This window comes from Lasioglossum baleicum, chromosome 4 (genome assembly GCF_051020765.1).
Source record: "Lasioglossum baleicum chromosome 4, iyLasBale1, whole genome shotgun sequence".
NCBI classification, from domain to species: Eukaryota; Metazoa; Arthropoda; class Insecta; order Hymenoptera; family Halictidae; genus Lasioglossum; species Lasioglossum baleicum.
Genome location: NC_134932.1, coordinates 12,687,065 through 12,707,504, shown reverse-complemented (window position 1 = coordinate 12,707,504; position 20,440 = coordinate 12,687,065). Strand labels below are relative to the sequence as shown.

The 20,440-nt window shown below is 44.0% G+C and overlaps 1 protein-coding gene across 1 annotated transcript; it reads right to left on the bottom strand.

Annotated features, from left to right (window-relative positions):
- Positions 1-3,315: 3,315 nt before the first annotated feature.
- On the bottom strand, positions 3,316-19,970 carry Drep4 (DNA fragmentation factor-related protein 4). Its single transcript, XM_076421330.1, has 6 exons — positions 19,431-19,970; positions 14,416-14,517; positions 11,363-11,492; positions 10,478-10,689; positions 7,067-7,644; positions 3,316-6,982 (listed from the first exon to the last, which is right to left on the bottom strand). The coding sequence occupies exons 1-6, from the start codon at positions 19,485-19,487 to the stop codon at positions 6,823-6,825; spliced, it is 1,239 nt and encodes a 412-aa protein (XP_076277445.1). The 5' UTR covers positions 19,488-19,970; the 3' UTR covers positions 3,316-6,822.
- Positions 19,971-20,440: the final 470 nt, after the last annotated feature.

The following is a 20,440-nucleotide window of genomic DNA, read 5'->3' as shown; positions in this document are numbered from 1 at the left end:
GTGGATTGTTGTCGAACGCTTTCTTTGTAAACTATCAATGAAAAATGAATAAGCGTTCACTTTGAATGACTTATTTCCTATTAATTCGGATTCAGTCTTTGACGGTTGGAGAATTGGCCGGAATATTTCACTTCATTGCCACCTAACCGTGATACTAAAGTGCATTCGTGTGAGGACCGTCGGAAGGGGTAATAAGACGGTAACGAGTGTTACATCGCAGGATTACAATTCGACTCGGGCGTCGGAGAGGAGCTGTAACGAGACTTGGAACGAGTAGAGCGTGAGCCCAGCAACTTGTCCCTTCTAATTCACGATGATTCTCGTCGTTAGGGGAGTGATGTATACGCCTCGAGTCACGTAACCGAGTTAACACTCCACGGATCTTAACATTTCCCCTCGACTGTTGTCTCGGGCTGGTTGGGTCCGTACCGACCCCGCTTATTCATTTAACTCAACTATAAAATGCAACATAATGGAATGTTGTAGAAATATTTGGTTATTTATTTTGCATAATAATCCAGCGTCTACGTCTACGTGGATGGTTCCGGCACGGAGAAATGTCGAATTTTCTTGAAATGAAACCTAGATGTCCGCAGTCGACGGGCAATATATCGAAAATTTCGATTCTCCATCAGCCGGCGTACACGTGGCTCGAGGAACTACCAATTATCGTCTGCTTATACCGCTATTCGTTGAATTGCAATTGCGTTAGCAGAGAAGGAGAACCCATCGAGCATGCCCCCAATAAAGTCTGACATTGCGGAATGACCTCTGGGCAGCTTAATGGCGGGGCGGTAAGTCTGTAATTTCGGGAAGGGCAAGTTCTCTTCGACCGAGGGTCGATGGTGCTCTCCTTGTATCGATTTTCGGCTCGTTACGATCGGCAACATATTGCTGGGTAATTTTCACAAGGGACGGGTCATCCATGGAGAATCGCTCAGCCGCGAAAATCCACCGACACGTGAAACAAAAATTTATTTTCGCGAAGAGTCCTGGGTGGTCCAACAATCGAGATCCAACCGATCCGACAGCTGACACTTTTTCGATCCTCTGCGTCCAAGTGTTAACCGAGTCCCTTTTCTAATCATGAAAATTCCTATCATATTCTGCAATAATTCAGCTTTAATTTCAAAAGAAAATCATCGCTCGAGCTGATTTCCATCGAAAGTTCTTTGAGCTTGACAGAAAATTCATCGCTTTGTCCCACTGTGCGGCATTCGGCGTCGACTCCGCGTAAAAGTTTTCGCGACTGACGTTACCGGCGTGGCTCGCGGCGCTCTATTAACAACGATATTGTTCAAGTTTCGCGCGGCCGTTGCCGTTTTACTGCCACTGCGAAACATCAGGTCTCGCGCGCGCCTCCTTTCTCCTATTGGCGGCTCGATAATTAATCGTAATTACGGTTCGGCGTCGACGTCAAATTACGGCAACCCGTCGCCGTCGCCGCCCGTTGTTGATCAATTTTAATGGCCCGGCAAAGTTTGCCGTTCCGCCAAATTAGTAGGAGTGCGGAAAGAAACAATTTTCGAGCTCGCACCGACCCACCGCCATCTCAAAAAACAAACCGTATAACGGAGAGACAATTATATATATAATTTCGAAAACAAATTCAGTCAATTCTGCTCCTTTAAATTAAATTCGGCGTTTTACACGTAGACACCTTCTCACAGCATTTTAGAAATTGTAAGGCCAGTACAAACGTTAGTGGAAGAAAATGTTCGTTCCAACATTGCTACGCATCAACATGCGACACGATTGTACGAGGTAAAGTAGGAATGGCGCGCGGGGTATCCTTTCCCCGAAATATCCGAGTTTTTCCGGATCGGTGAGTACCTCTTCGAGAATCGAATTATGCGGCCGCGCTCTTTCGCGCAGCCAAGCGGCACGATAATGGGTCAATTTCGAATTCACTGAGCAGCCTGAATGAAGCTTTAAAACTCCGTACGGCACCCTCTCCGTGTCGTCCGAGATCCCGATTCGGTCCGGACACGCTACAATCGAGAGATTGTTCTCGGTTTTTCGCGGTTTTCCCCCGGTGACTGATTGACTGATGCCAGAAAAGTCACCGCCGCGGAACAGAGATTACCAGGGACGAAAAGCGAGGAGATTAAACGACAGTGTGTGTGTGTGTTCCCCTCTTCTTTTGGTCCTGCCACGATCCAACTTTTATCGCTGTATGTTTTTCAGCCGCTATCTTTCCCTCGGAGAGACGAATCCGACACTTGGTTTCACAGGTTTTTTGTATTGGGTCCCTTTGTTTCAAACTTCTCCATTTTTTCGGATAGATAAAGAGAGAGTCTGAAAAATTTGCCAGAATTTATTTCGCTTTGTACATTTTACTCAACGATCGTAAAAATTTATTTGTCCGGATATTGCTGGTAGTAGCCTCGCTAAAATTCTTCAACGATCGGAAACGTTCGGTGTTCATAGTGATCGCGTATCTAGTCCTGCCCGCCGGAAGAAAGCTGAAATAATACTTGCCCGTCCAGGATAAGCGATAAACCGGTTCATCGACGTTGATCCGGCTTTGCCAGCCGCCTTTTGATTCCGTTGCTCGGTCGTCGACGTCGAGGGGTTAATCGACGCTGGCTTAAACGGTTCTTACATTGTGGATCGGCCTTTTAATCCCGGCCGCGTAATTAACCGGCTCGTAATCGGTTCGCGCGGGCGCGGCTAACCCAACGGAATAACGAGATCGAAACGAATCGGCGAACGAGGACTATTTGTGTCCGCGATCGCGGAAAAATAGGAAATCCATTTAATCGAGCCGCGAAGGCACTTTCGGACGGGTTAATGAAATTACATTGTTCCTCGAATCATCCGCGTTCGCTCGCCTCGACGTAAATTCTCTCTCGCACGCGCGCCTTCCCTCTCTCCTCCCTACTACATTTAATTATCGGTTACGCGACAACACCTCCGCGAACCTAATTGGAAAAAGCTGCGACGAAATGTTTGCCGCCGTTCGTTTATGAACAAATTTTGTTACATTTATTGCCGACGGCTCGAAAATCCAAGCTAAAAATGACGTAACAAAAATGTACAAAAAACATAAAATAAACTGTTGCAAAAAATGTCTGTTGCTGCGAAAAATATGGAAGCATATTGCTCGACGGTTAATGGACCGATTCCGTTCGAATTTACCGCGCGATTCTCCAAGGGGAAGAAACAAAAGCCAGAGGGTGAGAAGTAACAAACGAGGGCTGACCTGCGCTCCAACACGGTCGGTAATTAACTGGGAGCAATTAATTCTTGCGCGCATCATTTGCAAGACGAGGGGAACAACGGGGAGAAGGGTGAAAGAAATTACGACAAGCCTTCTTCTCTTTTCTCCTTGCAACTCTCTTTTTCTTTCTCTCGCGTCTCCTCTCCTTCTCTCGCTCTCCCTCTCTCGTACCTAAAATATATGTGTGCATATATATATGTATATATATATGTATTTGCCTAACGTACAACTACACAGTCGTTTTACATTGAAAAATAACTATGCTTACACGTAGCCTACCAGGAAATATTGCATATGGATGCAGATCGGTTTTGCCGCGCCGCGGCAAATATGATCGCCGTTTTCTTTTTCTTTCGAGTCAGGATTCCCTCCTTGTAATTTTCACAAAAATATTCATCTGTTTGTCGTTTCGATTATGTATATATATATATATATCACGTTGCTATCAGGTATCCCCTAATCATTGTGTTTCATGCATACCGGAACTGCTGAAGCAGTCGCTGCCAACGTTTCAAACCGAAAAGGTTTTCATGCTGAAACAGTCAACGCGTTAGCAGCGAGCGCGTCAATTGTGCGATACTCGGTTTTTCTATCTTTCCATTTTCATGCGCGCATTACAACGATTTTTGATTTTCGAATAAGCCAGCAGCGCCACCAAAATGGCAAGCTGCTCGAAAGAACCGTAAGCTGGCCGCAGAAATCGATGAGAAGCGACGCGACGAGCTTCCCTGCTGCTGATAAAGTCGGAATTCGCGCGTGCTCTCACCGACAAACGATACTGTCTCCACCGAATTAAACTAACAATCGAATCATTGATCTTTCAGAAACGAGATATCGTTCGAATCGCGACGATATCTCCGCTGGAACGGATGATAAGCGAGTGCAACCATTTTCCGAACACGATTCTTCGATCACTGCTACAGACTGTAATCTATAATCAACCACCGTAATTCCTCCTCCATCCCATCATCTGTTACGATAGCAGTCCAGATATACATATAAAAAGTAAGTGAAATTCGCGATAACTCGTTCCACAGCGAGTCTAGTTGAAATAATATCAAAAGGACAATTATCAAAAAGACACAATTCAAATCGAGTCCTTTGGTTTTTCCTCTTGTGCCGGAAGTAGCACCAGTTCAGATGTATCGCGGAAGTCTCTAAAACATTTCGTAATATACATATATTTCTGTATATACTATATGTATATGTATACGTGTATATCACTGTATATATTTATAGTTCATATGTACGTGGACGCGGAACGAGTCGGCCGACCATCATCGACAAGTCAACGCCTGCGAAACAAGATTCTTAGAAAATGTATTCGTTGAAAATACGAATTGCGCAACTCGGATTTCGTAAATTCGCAGAATTCTCCGATCACGTTTATCCTATGGAATCGTGTTGTTATTGTGGACCTTCGGGAACGAAGATCATCGGGCTCGTGTTTGCCCAGAAATCGCTCAACGAATTCGAGGATTATCTTGTCGACAGTCTCATCAATTACCGGATTCGATCTCTGCTAGTATGCATATCGCGAAGGCTAAGTCGGTGGCCTTGAACGACGATCCTGACCGAAACAGAAAATCGTATGTATTACGTAACGCGACACGAAGGTCGAGCCGCGATAATAGTGTAATTTTAGAAACTTCTCTACGACACCCTGTCAACGTCAACATTATACTTATGTAGTGTTTCGTCACGTGAACCTGTCGCCGAGGATCGACAAACTTGTCCTGTTCGGCGTGGACACTGTCGCTCGAAAATCCCTGATCGATCAATCCCGTTTAACACTAGGTTTTTACATCATACCATTTTACATTACTTCAAAAAAACAACGAGAGTGCATCTATCTTAATTTTTATGCATTTTTCTTATAACCGTAACATAAATTCTTCTTCTCATTTATTAACGAAGTAGGGAATTAAGATTAAAGCAACCCAACGAAATTGAAATGAAAGATTAAAACCCGTCATTTTGATCTGATAAACCTAGTGTTAAGATCGAGCACTTTCCAGCGACACTAACCAAGTATACTTTTCCCTAAACTCCATAACGAATATGTATATGTGTATATATAAGTATATATATTTACATATATTTGTGTATATACGGTGTATATCAGAACTCTCTCTCTTTGGTTTTGTCTTTGGTCGACCAGTCGGATTTCAAAAATACTCGAAAGATCTCTAAGGAGTACACTTTCTAAAGACGCCTGTGCTCGGACATCCTCTCGGCGAGTTCCTCTCTGGATCTCGCCTCGATAAACTCTGTGATCCGTGATCATTCCGTTGCGCCCAACCCTGTGCCACGACTCTGGATCTTCCGTCGAAGACGAATACTTCACTCTCGATCGTATCGGTTAGATCATACTGAATTCGATTAGGGATCGTGCGAGAATAATCTCCAGCACGATAACCATCGTGGAATATTCATGAGATCCACGACAGTCGATAGCACACTCTATTGATCTCAAAGATCATCGTTCGACCTTCTACTGATCAGTATCCGAATTTCAATTGGCGATCTCTCGGGAATTCAAATGTTTGTCCGGAATTAAAATTTAGCTGCTCTTTCATCACACTCGTTCCTTTAAAAGGTTTCTCTCATATTGATATTCGTTGAGTTTTTATTGCTTTTTGAATATTTACCACATTCAAGAGCGAGAAGAATTATAAAATCGTAGTTTTTATCGTAGATATTAACTTTTGGTATAGATAGAAGAGTTTACGAAACGACGGAAACTCGTCTTTCATTAAACGAATTAATACATCGATAAAAGAGGAGAAGAATGATAATATTTTGTATGAGATAATGCAACTAATAAAGTCATACATTATAGACTCCTCCATTCATTTAAAAGTCCAAACAGCTAACTTTTAGTTCCGGATCATTACGCGAAGTGAAGACTTTCATAAAAGTGCAGTGATCTATCATATCGACGGTGAAATGCGTCGCATCCCCAGTGCCCCGGTGCAATGACGTGCCGGTGTATGTCCCACATATTGCAGTCCGTAGAAACGAACGTAGAAATGACTAGGAAACGTATATCAAATTGAAAATCACGTCAGATTCGATAGGAAAGTTCTGCCTTCGATCTACGACACGATCCTCGTCGGAAGAGAGAAACGGTATTGCTTTGCGACTCTTTTATATTACTATGTGTATTCGTTTTGTTATTATTCGTAGCGCAACGGAATGCTGCCGGATGCGACATTTAACAAACGCTTAAATCTATCCAACTATCAACAGCGTTTACAGATAGAGCACGTTCGCGTGCGATTACATCTGAAGAATCCACAGAAGCAAAACGAGAATGTCGCTTTTCATAATTTTACTGCCATACAGTCGTAATGCATGTAAAATCAATTTAGAGTTGCTATTAAGAAATTCTAATGCACAATCGTAAAATTATTGTATATAATGGACATTTAATTCGAACGTATATAAAATTTTTCATTTTATATAAGAGAGAACCTAAATTTTCACGCTTCTATTTTCTCTTGTAGATTCTTCGTTTTAGAGATCGTTCTACGTGTTACGTGGAGGTAGATTCCCGGCGGGAATATTTTCTGGGGATCCCCTGTACCCGGAAACGTTCATTTGTGCGAGCCTTTGTCATGGCACACGATGTGGACCAGTCTTAAGTTTTTCGCCGTGAACAGATTGTCGTAAAGCTCGAGGATGTCCTCTTCTTTCGTCACTCCTTGAGACGATAGCTGCAGCAACTGTGGTATCAGGGTCCTTGACCTCTCGATCCTGGAAATTAGATCATCGATAGACATTTCTCCCAGGTTTCGTCATTCGTGAAACACCCTGTACAATTCTGAACAAGACTCTTACTTGTGGTCAAAATTCCAAGTGGAGAAGAGGACGAGCTCCTCCCTGGACCTGTAAGGGTTGATCCTATGTCTATCCCCGTAAGCACAGCTGTCAGCGTTCCAGACACCCCCGCACCTAAATTCGCCATTGGAATCGCAAATGGCAATGCAGGGTTGCCTCTCCTTCGTCCTGATCACGTAGGGACACTCATTCTCCGCCTCCTCTTCCTCCGTCCTCGAGTTCAGCTTCGTCTTCTTCTTAGCCGCACCGTCCACGCAGGATATTTCCGTCGTCCCGAACAACCGGAAGTATGCACTGTCGTCGAGATTGTTTAACCTGCAGGGGCAATGATCGTAGCAAGTGGCAGAGTCCCTTTCGTCGACACTGTCAGTCGAATCGATCGCTGCTCTCGTTCTGTCGAAATAATGACCGAAATAGTGATCTTGCTTCAATTGCATCTTGAAGAATGCAATGGCGTATAGAAGCTGTTTCCTGGCCTTTTGGTCGTTCGCGAATGTCTCCGAGGATTTGATCTGCTCGATCGTTTTGTAGAGGTAGCCTCGTATCCTGTCCTGACACCTGCGGTGCATGTACGCCTCCTGCGAAGTAATTGTTTCGTAAGATTTAACGTTCTTTGTATTTCCAAGCAATGAATGATCAATGTTTTGAAGAAGTAGTTGGTCGCATTCGGTCATCGGATATTTATCAATCGAGGAACCAGGAGCCACATCCAAGTGAATATTTTTCCTGCTTCGCGGCGAGGGGTAGTCTGATCCCGACGATGATCGTAAGAACGAAAGAGGGTCAAAGGCAGCTCGCGTATTTCACCAGCAAAGCCAGCTACTAGCTGATCCCTTCCTTAGGGACGAGGATGTTTGGTATTAGGGCCAGAGATATATCGAACGGAAGCCTGGACGAGAGGGACCCGCGGAAAACAGGGATTTCCTGATGGAGATGGAAGGATTACCATGAAATCAAGGAATATCCGTCATTTTCCTGAAAGAACCACCGTAATCTGTGCACACTGGGCTTCCTCCAAAACATGGACGAAAAGAATGACCGTGCAACGATGCAAAGTCTTCGATATTAACACGCAGAGAATGGCGTGGGCAAGAATGCTCGCATAACCGCGAGGAATTTAAACGGGCAGGTATTCGTATCATAACAACAGGTAGAACGATTTTCTGGTCTTTCTGTAGAACCTCGAGATTCAGGTTGCGCAAGAGCCAGTCGTGTCGACTATGCAGATTTTATAAGGAACTCCTCCACCAATAATTAAATAATCTTGTATCGAGGTGTCTATTGAAATATAGAAAACGGCCTAAATATTCGAAGTCTAGTGGTAGCAGGGAATCGATAATCGTGTTAGGCAGATCTGTGTCGCGAAAATTATGGTTGCGTACCCGTAGGAGTCTCGTCGCAGGCTTCTCCTAATCCTCAAAGAAAATATTAGCCGAGATAGGACGCGATTGCACGGAGCACGTCGCTGAAGTTCGTGTAATCCAGCAACGTTCCTGAACGTTGCTGCAATCGAAGATCTCGAGGAAATGTTATGATTAAGTTATTCCGCTAAGTAAAGGACAGGCGTGAATTAATTTCCTGCAGACACCCACTCACCAAGGCTAGCGAGCGCCTTATTAATAGCACCCCGGCGCTTATGCTGGAAATAATAACGCTGCATCGATGCTTGCAGCGTCCTCTTTCCTTCTACACATTGCTAACGCAAACGGTGCAACGATTGTCCTATCCAAAGAAAATTACGAATTTAATTCAACGAAACAATATTAACAAAATAAAATTGTTAGAGATACGGTGCAGAAGATTGACATTTCGGGTCATGTTCGGTTCGAATATCGAATCAAAGTGGATGCTAATTGGATCCGGAGTACTCGATGCGTCGGGACAACAATGAATTTTTAAACGCGAGCAGATAGTTCATGAGACGGCAGTCAGAGTGTTAAACGCGTGGTGATACTCTAGCGAGGTACTCTAACCAAAGTATAGTGCGATTTAATGAGGCCGAATCTGTCCCGCGTCGTCCAATATCGCTCGGGCTAATTAACGTTACAACGGCTCCACTTTAATCTCGCCGGGTTGCCATTTATCGCGCGTCAAGTTTCACCGAGGGAATCTCGACCCCACGGTCTAAGGGTTCCACGGAATAATTAATTAGTTCGTTATCGCTATCTCTCTGCGGCGGGGCTCGCGTGCGATCGCGTTTTTCCCGGTCCTCAGCTGCTTTCTTAATGTTTCTCGTACGTCTACACCGACACAGACACGTCAAATCAATTATGAGAAACTGAAGTGAACTAAGAATATAATATAGATGTATCCATTGTGCAGACAATGATTTAATTTTTTAGGCCATTTCATGATCTTCTAAAGTGAATCTGGATATTAAAATGCGACGTTCCGCTGTTATCCATTGCAGCTGAGAAACCGGAGTTTGCATAAAGATCCCCTGTTCAGCGATAAGTCTCGCGACACACTGCATGCCTTCTGTCACGGTTTACTCGGCGTGCTTATCACGGTTGCCTCGTGTTTTGTGTGTCAGCGAGTGCCACGCAGAGCAAAGGATGTCAACGTGTTACGCCGCAGCGATTGTTCCGGCTTTTCTAGCTCAAAGAAAGGCTGCGCCGTTGAACCGTCCGTCCTATTCACCCGATTCCTGTTTCCGACAGACTATTTTTTATATTGCGGATCCCCGAAGTTGTCGCTGAAGGGCGCCCGGATTTTCCAGTACATATTTCGAACGCGACGGGCGGCCCTGGAATCACGATCGACACGTGCACGAGTACCGAGATTGGGTAGACTATAATCGTCTAAATTTTAAAAAATACTGGTGGCTATCATATAATTGTACACACCTTAAAGAACTTTATAATCGCAGAATCTCTAATAGACTGCATTTGAAATAATTTATATACATTTAGCATTTAGTGTTCTTTAATGAAAAATTGACGGATAAGCCCTTTGTATATACTCTTTGTACATAATTCTAGTTTATAAGTTATAGTATGAAGTTATTTATTTTCTTTAGTAGTTATCAAAAATGTCTTTGAGGTTTTTCGCATTGCAATCAGAGCATGCGTTTTCCACAAAACTCATATAAATAGAACTAACCTAATCTTGTTATAAATATTCATTGATTAATCTAATTACTTATGTATTAATATTGTTTATCTTGAAGTATTGTATGCGTACAATCAACTAGATACTATTTAAACACAATAGCGAATGGTCTTTTTTTTAGTATGTTTATTAAGGTACCAATTAATTATGTAATATAATGTACAATTAAAAACCAATAAACATATTTCTCTAAAAAAAAAACACGTGCACGAGTGATTTTGATTGTGCATTGTGCCATGAAAATTCCTGTCCGTCGTCGAAGATGAACAGAACTATGGAAACAATTGATCCCAGACTCACTTTGGTAGTGTAGTTGGTCTCCAAACCGCGGAACCAATCGGGATGCTCGTCCCTGTTGGTGAACGTAGTCAGCGAGTCGTCCTTGTTCAGCTTGCTATTGAGAATCGCGACCTTCGCCTTAAGGTTTTCCGTGAGGAACTCGGACGCCTTGTCGCCGGCAGTCAGGAAATCGATGTTGACGCGCCTCAAGGTGTCATAGAGGAGGTCGGCGTCTGTAAGCAGACGGATCGGGTCAAGGGAAACTGTGCTGGGAAACTCTTCGAGAACCGTCACGCTTCTAGGCACATTGTCCAATCTCTCTCTCTCCCTCACTCACTCCCTGTCTCTCTTTTTCTTTCGCGAATCCATCTTCGTGAGCATGGATGGGACGATAACGCGTCGTTTCCTCGAGCAACGAGGAATCCTGACGTGCACACGTTTTCCCGGAGAAATTTTCCAAGGCTCCGAAGCCTTCTCACATTTCTGCCGACGGTGTCGATCCAGTTTTCACGTCTCCAGCAACTTGGAAGACGTAAACTTCTAACAGTCTACAGGCAGCGACTTGAGAAAGCAAAATTATTCTCCGTATTCTAGTTTATCTCTTTTATTTGGTCATCGTTTCTTCAACATTTAAAAATTCGAGTTACTCAAAGCAGAATGTTTAGAATTGAAACTTCCTTTTATTTATGAAATCGTGAAAATATTTCTGAGGAGCCTACAAAATACTGATAATACATGAATTTTATTTTTCATGTACTGTGTGACTCCAAGAGGTACTTTTATATATGTATTTTGAATACGCGATGACCCTAAATTAATAATCAATTATGCTTGGACCCCCGTGATCTGAAGAATGAAGGAAAGAAGAGTTGCGCCATTAATAATACTTTTAAATATTGTACTGACCGCTCAGAACTCTTTCGCCAGGCTTCTGCACGATCAGCGTGGTCTGAGGCTCCAGAGTATAAAAGTATTCCTCGTCGATCAGCGATCCGTCCAATAGGAAGACATTGACTTCCGCGAGGTCATTGGTAACCTGAGAACGTTCAAGAGTTTATACTCCAAGCTCGTGTCTTTGGATTTTGATCCTTCAATTTACCCAATCAGCTGGAAGAGCGAAAAATTCACAACAAATATTGGTCAGATATTACACTCGCCAAGTATCGGTCTGCGAGCTCGTGAATATTTCGATATTTGCTTGACAAATATTATACCGTACACTCACGCGATCCTAGCGATTGTAGGGAACCGACTGTTTCGAAATTGATTTCTCGGATGTTTTCGCGGCTAGCTAGAGGACCATTTGTCCACTTCCATGGGAAATCGATGCTGTTTAATCGAGCACGACCACCTACGATAGAAGGGGCTATCCGTGGGAGCTGAGATATTTATGTAGAGGGTGCCTCTTTAATATTCAATCAATGTTGCTTTGCCATAGTACAAAATACTAAACAAAGTTTAAAGTCCAGATGAAAATTTGCACGATTTTCAGAGAAGGTTCCAAACTCGACCATGTGTTTGGAATCACCTTGTATTACACACTATCACTAATCAAAGAATCGACAGATCAATACTACCATGTGTAAACGAAAAATACAAAATAAACCATCAGGATTAGAACGTATACAATTTGGAGTAAAATTTTCGAAACCGACCATTTTATTTGCAGCAGCAGCAAATCAATGTTACCTCGCCTCAAGCAATACTAATTAAACCATCAACCCTTCATGGTCCACGATATTTTCGCTATTTCGTTTTATTCGTCCCGTGCTGATTTCGCCAGTCACGTATACACAATACAATCGAAACATCTACAGTTAAAAGGATTTTATGAATTTATGGCGAACCTGACTAAGCAAAATGCAAAACAGCCGAAATATTCAAATATTTTACGACTGTTCGTACTCATTATCCTCAACTAATAAAAGTCATTCCCACAAAGACTCTCAGCCCATCGGAACAACATGAAAAATATCCCTGAGACAATTAGCATCTTCAAAATATTCGAATCACACTCGACGTGGGATCGAGTGAATATTTTTATTAAAATCCAACGTACTAAAATAATTAACGAAGAAAAGAAATATTTACTTCATTCTTGTATCTTGTAATCGACGCAGCAAAATTAAATTTTGCATGAAGATTCTCTAGTAACAAATCGAACCGATATAATTCCAATCGCGATTAAAGACCATTTACTTTGAAGCATCCTGCAGCAAGAAACCGCTCGCGGCAAGCGGCAAGAACAAATCGCGGTGGTATCCCGGCGCATGTAACCGCAATCAATTCGCAGTATCGCCCGTTTCACGGTGTAAGTGTGTAAGCGTAGGGCGTACAGGGTCACAAGGTATCTGGTTCCCAGTCGCCCGGAAGGCGACCGGGCGAGCAGATCGAAAAGATGTTGGCTCGGGATGATGCTGGGAGGTTCGACCGGTGCGGGTGTTGGTCCAGCAGACGGACAGGCGACCTTGACATTGAGGCTGCTCCTTGTCCGTGGCCCGGCTGGTTCGATAGAGCTGCACACGCTGCAGGCGAACAGCGATCCAGCTCCAAGGTCGCCCCGCAACCGGATTAACCTAGCCGCGAAATGCTCGCAACCAACGCCCCCGCACTCTCGCTCTCTCTCTCTCTCTCTTTCTCCTTCTCTCCGCTCTCTCTCTTTAAAGCCTCCCGATCCCCATCATCCGGACCAGATAATTAGAAGAGCCCTAGGACCGCTCCAGAAAATTCACCAGAATCAAGGAAATCCCCGGACCAACCCCCTTGTAGATGTCATAACAGCTCTTCAGGGTTGCAGCGATCAGGGTTGCGCCACGATGGCCCCGGCGCGGCGCACGTGCCACACACTATAGTGATCAAATAAACCAGCATGCTCTGGGTCAAACAATCTCTGTCCTAAGAGAGATAATATCGCCGTCTGAATGTAAGAACTAGGTAACTTACAATTCCTTATTTTAGAGAAATTGATGAAACAGTATTTTAAGGATTTAAGATTATGGTAGGGAGACACCGTTATTTTAAACATAATGCCAATATCTGCTTATATTTCTTTATTTTAAGTGGAACAATACATGAAAAAACATCATTGTGGATTTAAAAAATTTTAAAAAAAGTCGAATTGCCCATTTATAACATAAATCGAAATCTGCATTTATTTTTTATCTACTTTGAACACTGCTCACTAGATGTCGTAGATTACTTTGATAGGTTACCCAGTTTTTACATTAAATTCTACTTGATTTCTTCTTTAATACGAAGTAGATAACTCGAAATGTCCAAATTTCAAGTTACCTACTTCTTACATTCAGATGGCGATATAATAGTTGACATCAGACTGCGGATTTTTCGCAAAAATGAGAAATACTGCTTTCGACATTGAAATAATTAGTAAACGAAAAAATAATACAACTCCTCCACCTTGGTATCAACGTAGACAATATTGATTTCGCATAACAATCCGCAGTCTACAACAATAGCGAATCCAAGAGAATGAGATTTTTGGACGGCACTGTAGACTGTAGACGAACGGAGGAGATCGTCGAGCTCGAGTAGGATGAAAAGCAGCGGTGATTTCGTGAATGAAACGGCAGTCTCGGTTTCCCAGGGATTTTCCGCGGGGTTCCTCGCCGTTTGAGGAACAATCGGCGACGAAACAGCGTGCCGTGTTACAATTTTTCGCCGTCGAGAGAGGCAGAGAGAGAGTAGAGCCGTTGCTGTATGGATCAGCTGCGAGGCTTTTATGACCCAGTTTCGTTCGAGCAACTTTTATTAGAACATGTAAAAGCAACGACGGGAACTGTGATACGGGTTTTGCGGATCACTCGACGCCCTTCCGAGCCGTGTGATCGATCGATCGCCTACTCGCGAGAGAGGGACGCGCGCGTGCAAACACACTCGGACACACACGGGGTTTGGTGGTATCAGTGGCTATTGCTGACTATCGATGGCTCGATACTCACGTTCAGCTTCGCACAAGCTTTCCGCTTCAACTCTTGCAGGCTTCTGCAGGCCACGCCGAACTTCCTCGTGCGGTGCACATCGGTGACCTTGTAGCCCTTCAACTGAAACAATTACCGGAGCTTTGTGTCAGATTGAACCTTGGCCGGCTCGTAATCGCGGAGGGTGAAGGTGATGTGCAACGAAGGTGCAGCAGTTTGTTTTGTTTTTTCATGAAACGCTTGCCGAAACCTTCTTAACCCGCATCGTTGAACCGCAGCCAACTTTCATAGTTCCTAGATAAACAGACGGTCGTCGGCTACCGTCGACATCGGTGAATATGATTTTCGATGGATCTATCGATCACCGTGCCACGCGTAATGTCGCGCGCAACCGAATGGTGGGGATCGCGTGTCTATTAAGGGTGTGCGCCAACGAAAATCCTCAGTTCTCCCAGGGTCCTCGGATCCGATGGACCTCCTCCTCCCATCATCTACTTCTAGGTCATTCTTCGTAATCCTAATTTATTTTATCCAATTGTAGTACGATCACACCTTTGTTTATCAATCTGACCACTTCTGCATCGAATAAATTTCATCTTTTTCAATTCATTAGGAGGAGAATAAATTCTAGAGCAGAAAGTAAACGTAGCTACACTGTGGATGCTCACAATTTATTATTAGACAGGACAAAGAATAAAGCTCACAAAGTCGATCAAGAATTCCATTACGACTCGAATAAAGGTAGGCGCACACTAGACCGCACCGCGACTGCACGCCGACCATCCGCTTCCGCTGTTTTGACTTTCGTATATGTAGTTCATAGTTCTATGTTTTACATCACGCATGGGCAAATTTTTGCTCAATCGAAGGCATTTCAAGGGATACGGCACTATGGCCGCCACGGGGAGCGAGACGCGCGGCCGAGAGAAGTGGTGATATCCCTTGAAAATGCCTCTGATCGACCGTGATGTAAAACATAGAACTATGAACTACATATACGAAAGTCAAAACAGCGGAAGCGGGTGGTCGGCGTGCAGTCGCGGTGCGGTCTAGTGTGCGCCTACCTTAAAACTACAAGCTCAAAGGCGTCGGGTACTGAATTTTCAAAAGGCCTGCGGAGTCGCGCAGGGCAACGGTTGTTCGCTAATCGCGTTAACAATTTCAATCCAGCGATCTCTGGTACCATATAGTGCATACAGCAATTCGGGGGGAGTTTAAAGCGGCCTGCAGGGACAAGTTGAACACGTGCAGCAGTTTCAGAAAGGAAATGTTCTCGTTCCTCGGCGAAACTTGTGCCGCATATACATTGAACGGAGTAATTGGCCACTTCTCTAAAGCTTTATTTAGTCGACGTTGCCGTAAGATTGTTATATTATTCATGGGAGAGCGCGCGCTCGAATAAATCAGAACTTGTGCGTTCGTGTACGAGCATCCCGCGAGGCGAAACACATACAAAAGTTCATCGAAAACTGTTCTGCATTGAAACGAAATCAAAATTGCACTGGTAATTCGAAACTGAGTCAAAATTTCGTTCGTAGACTTTGAAATATCGGAAATAGTCGCTGGTAGATATTGACATTATTGACACGGTCTCCTCACAGAAACGGCACTCAGGAAATTAAATAAAGTGTTCGCTGGACAGGTCGCCCTACACTGAAGCGGAGGGAAAGCTCCGTCGTTCATGTACAAGTAAATGGTCTCTGGTAGCAGAAAAGGGATCCCAGCTGTCTGGAGGAGCGTTCTCCGGAATCCGCAGAGCGGAATTCGTCGAACGTAGAGAAATATGAGCGGCGCGGCGGGACGAAAATGGGACTTCCACAGGATTCAAAACTAACCTGGGGAATCCATTAGCGTAACGAGGGAGGGCTTAATGAAATCGAGGAAATTCCGACGACGGAGCTCCCTCTCTCTCTCCCTCTCCCTATCTTCCTCCATCTTTCTCTCTCAGTCCCTATCTTTCCCTATCTTCCTATCTCCGGCTCTTTGTCCCTCTGTCCCAGCGCGGCGCGGCACGAACCCGACTCAATAAGCAAAGTCACGAGCTAGCAGGATCGGAGGTAGATTAGCGGGACCATAATTGTCCCGATAGTGTTCAAGGTCCTGCGAGCGAAAAGCCACGCGTGTGTCACAGTTTCTGCGAGTGACCCACATCGAGCATTCGGCGACGTTTAATCGCGGTCACTCGACGAAGCTAACGCTCACCGTTGTTACACCAAACACGATGCTCGCGTGTACACCGCCCTACCGGCCACGCATAAATTAATAACAACAATAATTGCGACGTTATTAACCCAATTTTGCTGGACGCTGCCGCGCCGTTCCGGGAAACTGATTTTTTCGGATAATTGTTGTGCTTGATATATTCCGAGATGAAATTTATTTGTCCTTCGCGTTGATTTTAATTAAATAAATGTAATTACACTCTCTCACAGAGGAACGTTTCGGTTTCAATATACACGTTGCTCATGGATAATTTGGTTAAACGTTGTAATTGCACACGAGCAACTCGATTTCACCGCAAAAGAGAACAATCAGAGTATCACAGAGACGAGGCAGAACAGAATTGAAAATTTCCTGGCATTAAAACCTGTACGAACTATAATTAACTCATTAATATCACACATAACTCTAACAAGACGAGGAGGTACAATGAAAGGTTACATACGAGACTACCGGAACTACGTAAAGCAGATACAAAAGAGAGAAGGGGAACAAAGAACAAGGGGAGAGAAAATAAAGAAAGAGAGAAACAATTCACGAAACTGATTAAGTATGAAAGGACGCCAAGCACGTTTACAGGACCGCAAAGAACGTATCTCGGAAGGAATGGAGTTAAAGTAATAGCTGGATGCAGCGGACATCTTGTATTTTATGGGAAGGCGCAGTTAGATCGTAAAACACGAGAAGAGGATTGAAATTGAACGCGATAATTCGATTTTCCTGCTTCGAAGTGCGCGTGATCCGTTATCGATCCGATCCATGAGCAATCGATCTTTTTAATCTGTTAATATCGTTCAAACGTTTCCACATCTATATAGTTACCGTTTCCTCGGGCTCTTTGACAGTGATCGATCCTAACAAATGGCAAGGCGACATTGGTCACTTTTACGAGTTGTCACGTTCGCGTCGCGTCGGTCAGTTCAGACGCGTTGAGTCTCACAATTATGAAAATTTATTTCAGACGAAACAAGTTGATTTTGAAGTTGTACGAATTTTTTCAGGGTATATCTTTTCAGAATATGAAAAAGAAAATGAAATTTGTGTCTTTGGCCTGGAGAAATGTTCATCTTAACGACAGTCTATCGAATCGTCGAGTTCGAGCAGCGATCTCTCAAAGCGTAAAACGAGCCTCTTACGACAAGTGATTGAAAGGCAAAGTTTGAAGACAACCATAACGCGGATCTGTCGATATCGCCGGCCTAAGGTCGAAGACCATAATAGCGCCACTAATGAAGCCATCGAGGCTCAATGACGAGGAAACAATGAGATTAAGTGCACACTCGAGGTCACAAATGCGACTATCAACCAACACAATTTCCAACGATATTTTCAAGGGTTCGAGATAATAAATAATTTCGATCGTCGAAAGCTTTCGACGATCGAACGTCGCCGTGATTGATGACAGGAGAAAACTTTCTAGGATCCGTAGAATCTAGAGATTTCGATTGTGAAACGATCGATGCATCAAGTGCGAAATTGTAGGATCTGATGCGGAATCCTTGTGCATTGAAAGATGAAGCTGCAGTAGGTGTTGCTGCTGCAGTTAGGTGTGAAAGTGTTGAACTACTGCAACAGTGAAGCACTTTTCTCTGTTTCATGTTCGTCGAGCGATTCCCCACCACTTCAGGAACAGCTCGAACCTCTTTATTTCACTTGCACTCGACTCGTTTCTCACTCTCTCGGCTCCGACGCACACGAGAGGAGACACTTGAAAACACCGGCCCCGACCCTCGATAATATTCACGAGTCAACTCCCGAATCTCCTATTATCACTTTCACGACCACCACTCTCGCTCTCTCTCACACACACACACTCTTCCTCTGTCTGTATACTCTGCTCCGCTCCAGTTATTGTTTTGCGTAGCTATACACGGTTCTTGCAGGATAAGTGTTTTCTCTGCCTTTGACCAGAGCACGGCCACTTTGACTCTTCTCCGACCGTTGTTACATCTATTTGTTTTAGTCACATGTACTATTGTAGGTACTATTACGAAAATACAGAAGCTCTAAAAAGCATTTCAACATCTAGTTTCCAATTTCCGAAAAGCTTTCGAGCGTATCGTGTTTACAAAATCTGCGAAGATGCGCATGAAATGTTGGATTCTCAATGAAATCGGAAATGTAATTATCATAACTTTGTAACATAGTGGACTCGATATGTAAAAATTTTTTTTTAGAGACCAATCAATTTTTGAAACATTTTCGAGAAGAATCTTGTCTTCGCTTGTTTGTCGTATTTTCAATTAGCGCATTATGCAAATGTATCCTAGGACAATTGGATTGATCTACTGTGGAAGTAGAGACTTCGAGCTTTAAAATGAGTCCGTGGTTGGTATTGTACGATTATTTTTAAGGAAATTATAACAATTTCAATCGTGTCCAATCAATTCATGAAATATGACGATAGTGGAACGTCTACCAGGGGTGAAATAATTCTGAGAGTTAATGATGAGCTGAATGATACAGTGGATCGTTAAAGTATTAGAGCCTCTCGTAGAAATGAGCGATCAATTTCTAAACGAAAGCTTAGTTGAATTATTATTACTGTTTTATGATTTACCGACGTTTGCAAATTCCAGATGCACGTTTAATGGACTGTAAATTGAGAAGAAAATTGAGTGACGCTTTAAACGTCGATAGACTTTCATCATGTTTCGACACAAGTGTAAGATTCATCGCGAATGGTGCCTGAATTCTGCAAAATATTCTGGAGAGGGAGTTCCACGTTAATTAGAAACGAACCGTAATTTGATCGATAGATTGTGATCGTGACACTCGGATCAATGAGAAGAATGACACCGGAGTTGATTGTTTACCTCGCATCTAACCGGTGTCTCGGTGAATCGTCGGAAGCAGCCGGCGATCAGCGACATGTTGTCGTGTGGCCCGTGGTACCGGGGGCCAGTTTGGGGACTGCTGGTAGCCTTGGGGGCCGATATCCTTTGGGTCCGTGTCGAGGGAACCGGGACAGCTGTCGGCGGGAGCCCCGACCTCCTCTTTCTTCGACCGTGACAGTGACGCTTATCGGTCAGCGGCCACTAAGGGGAACCGACGCGTACCAAAAGGAGGGAGTCGGTACGGGGAGAAGGGAGAAAGAGAGAGAGAGAGAGAGAGAGAGAGAGAGAGAGGGATAGAGTAGATTAAGCGATGAGGAAACAGGTGGAACGAGGAGAGACGGCTAACTGTTGCCGCGGCTGAGCCTGCCGCGCGGTTTCCCAGCGAGGCACCGGGACGAGAGAGAAAAATGCCAGCGCGGAGAGAAGAAAGAACGACGAACTAACGTGAACGGACCGCGGGGAAGGAATGACGCGACGCTCGAGACCAGCCTCGAACCAGAGATGCACCGGGAAATGCGCCTGCGAGCTGACGCTGACAGTCGAGCGAGCCGGGCTAAACTCCGCCTAGGTGGCACCACCTCGTGGACACTGTACCGCAGTGTTCGGATTTTCGAAGGTATGTAGGTGGGGGAGAATTTTTTCTGTGTTCTTAACAGGGCTTCGGAGTCGCTAGACAACATTCTTAACTCCAATTCCTCTTTTTTTTCTTCCGACTCCGACTCTGATTCCGACCCTGACTCGCCAAATTGAAAAAATACGTGCTCAAAATAATTAAGAGTCGTAATAAAACTGAATAAATAGTTGAAATATTGTATTAAAGTCTAAGAATATGGAACAGATAACATTGATACAACGCAACACGACTGTTACTTTCTCACTTTCAGGAAACAGTTAGAAAATACTACTACCATAACTTTAACTGTTTCTCCTCTACATAGTGCCGAGGTATATACATATACAATACGTCTATACTGTAGATCGAATATTAG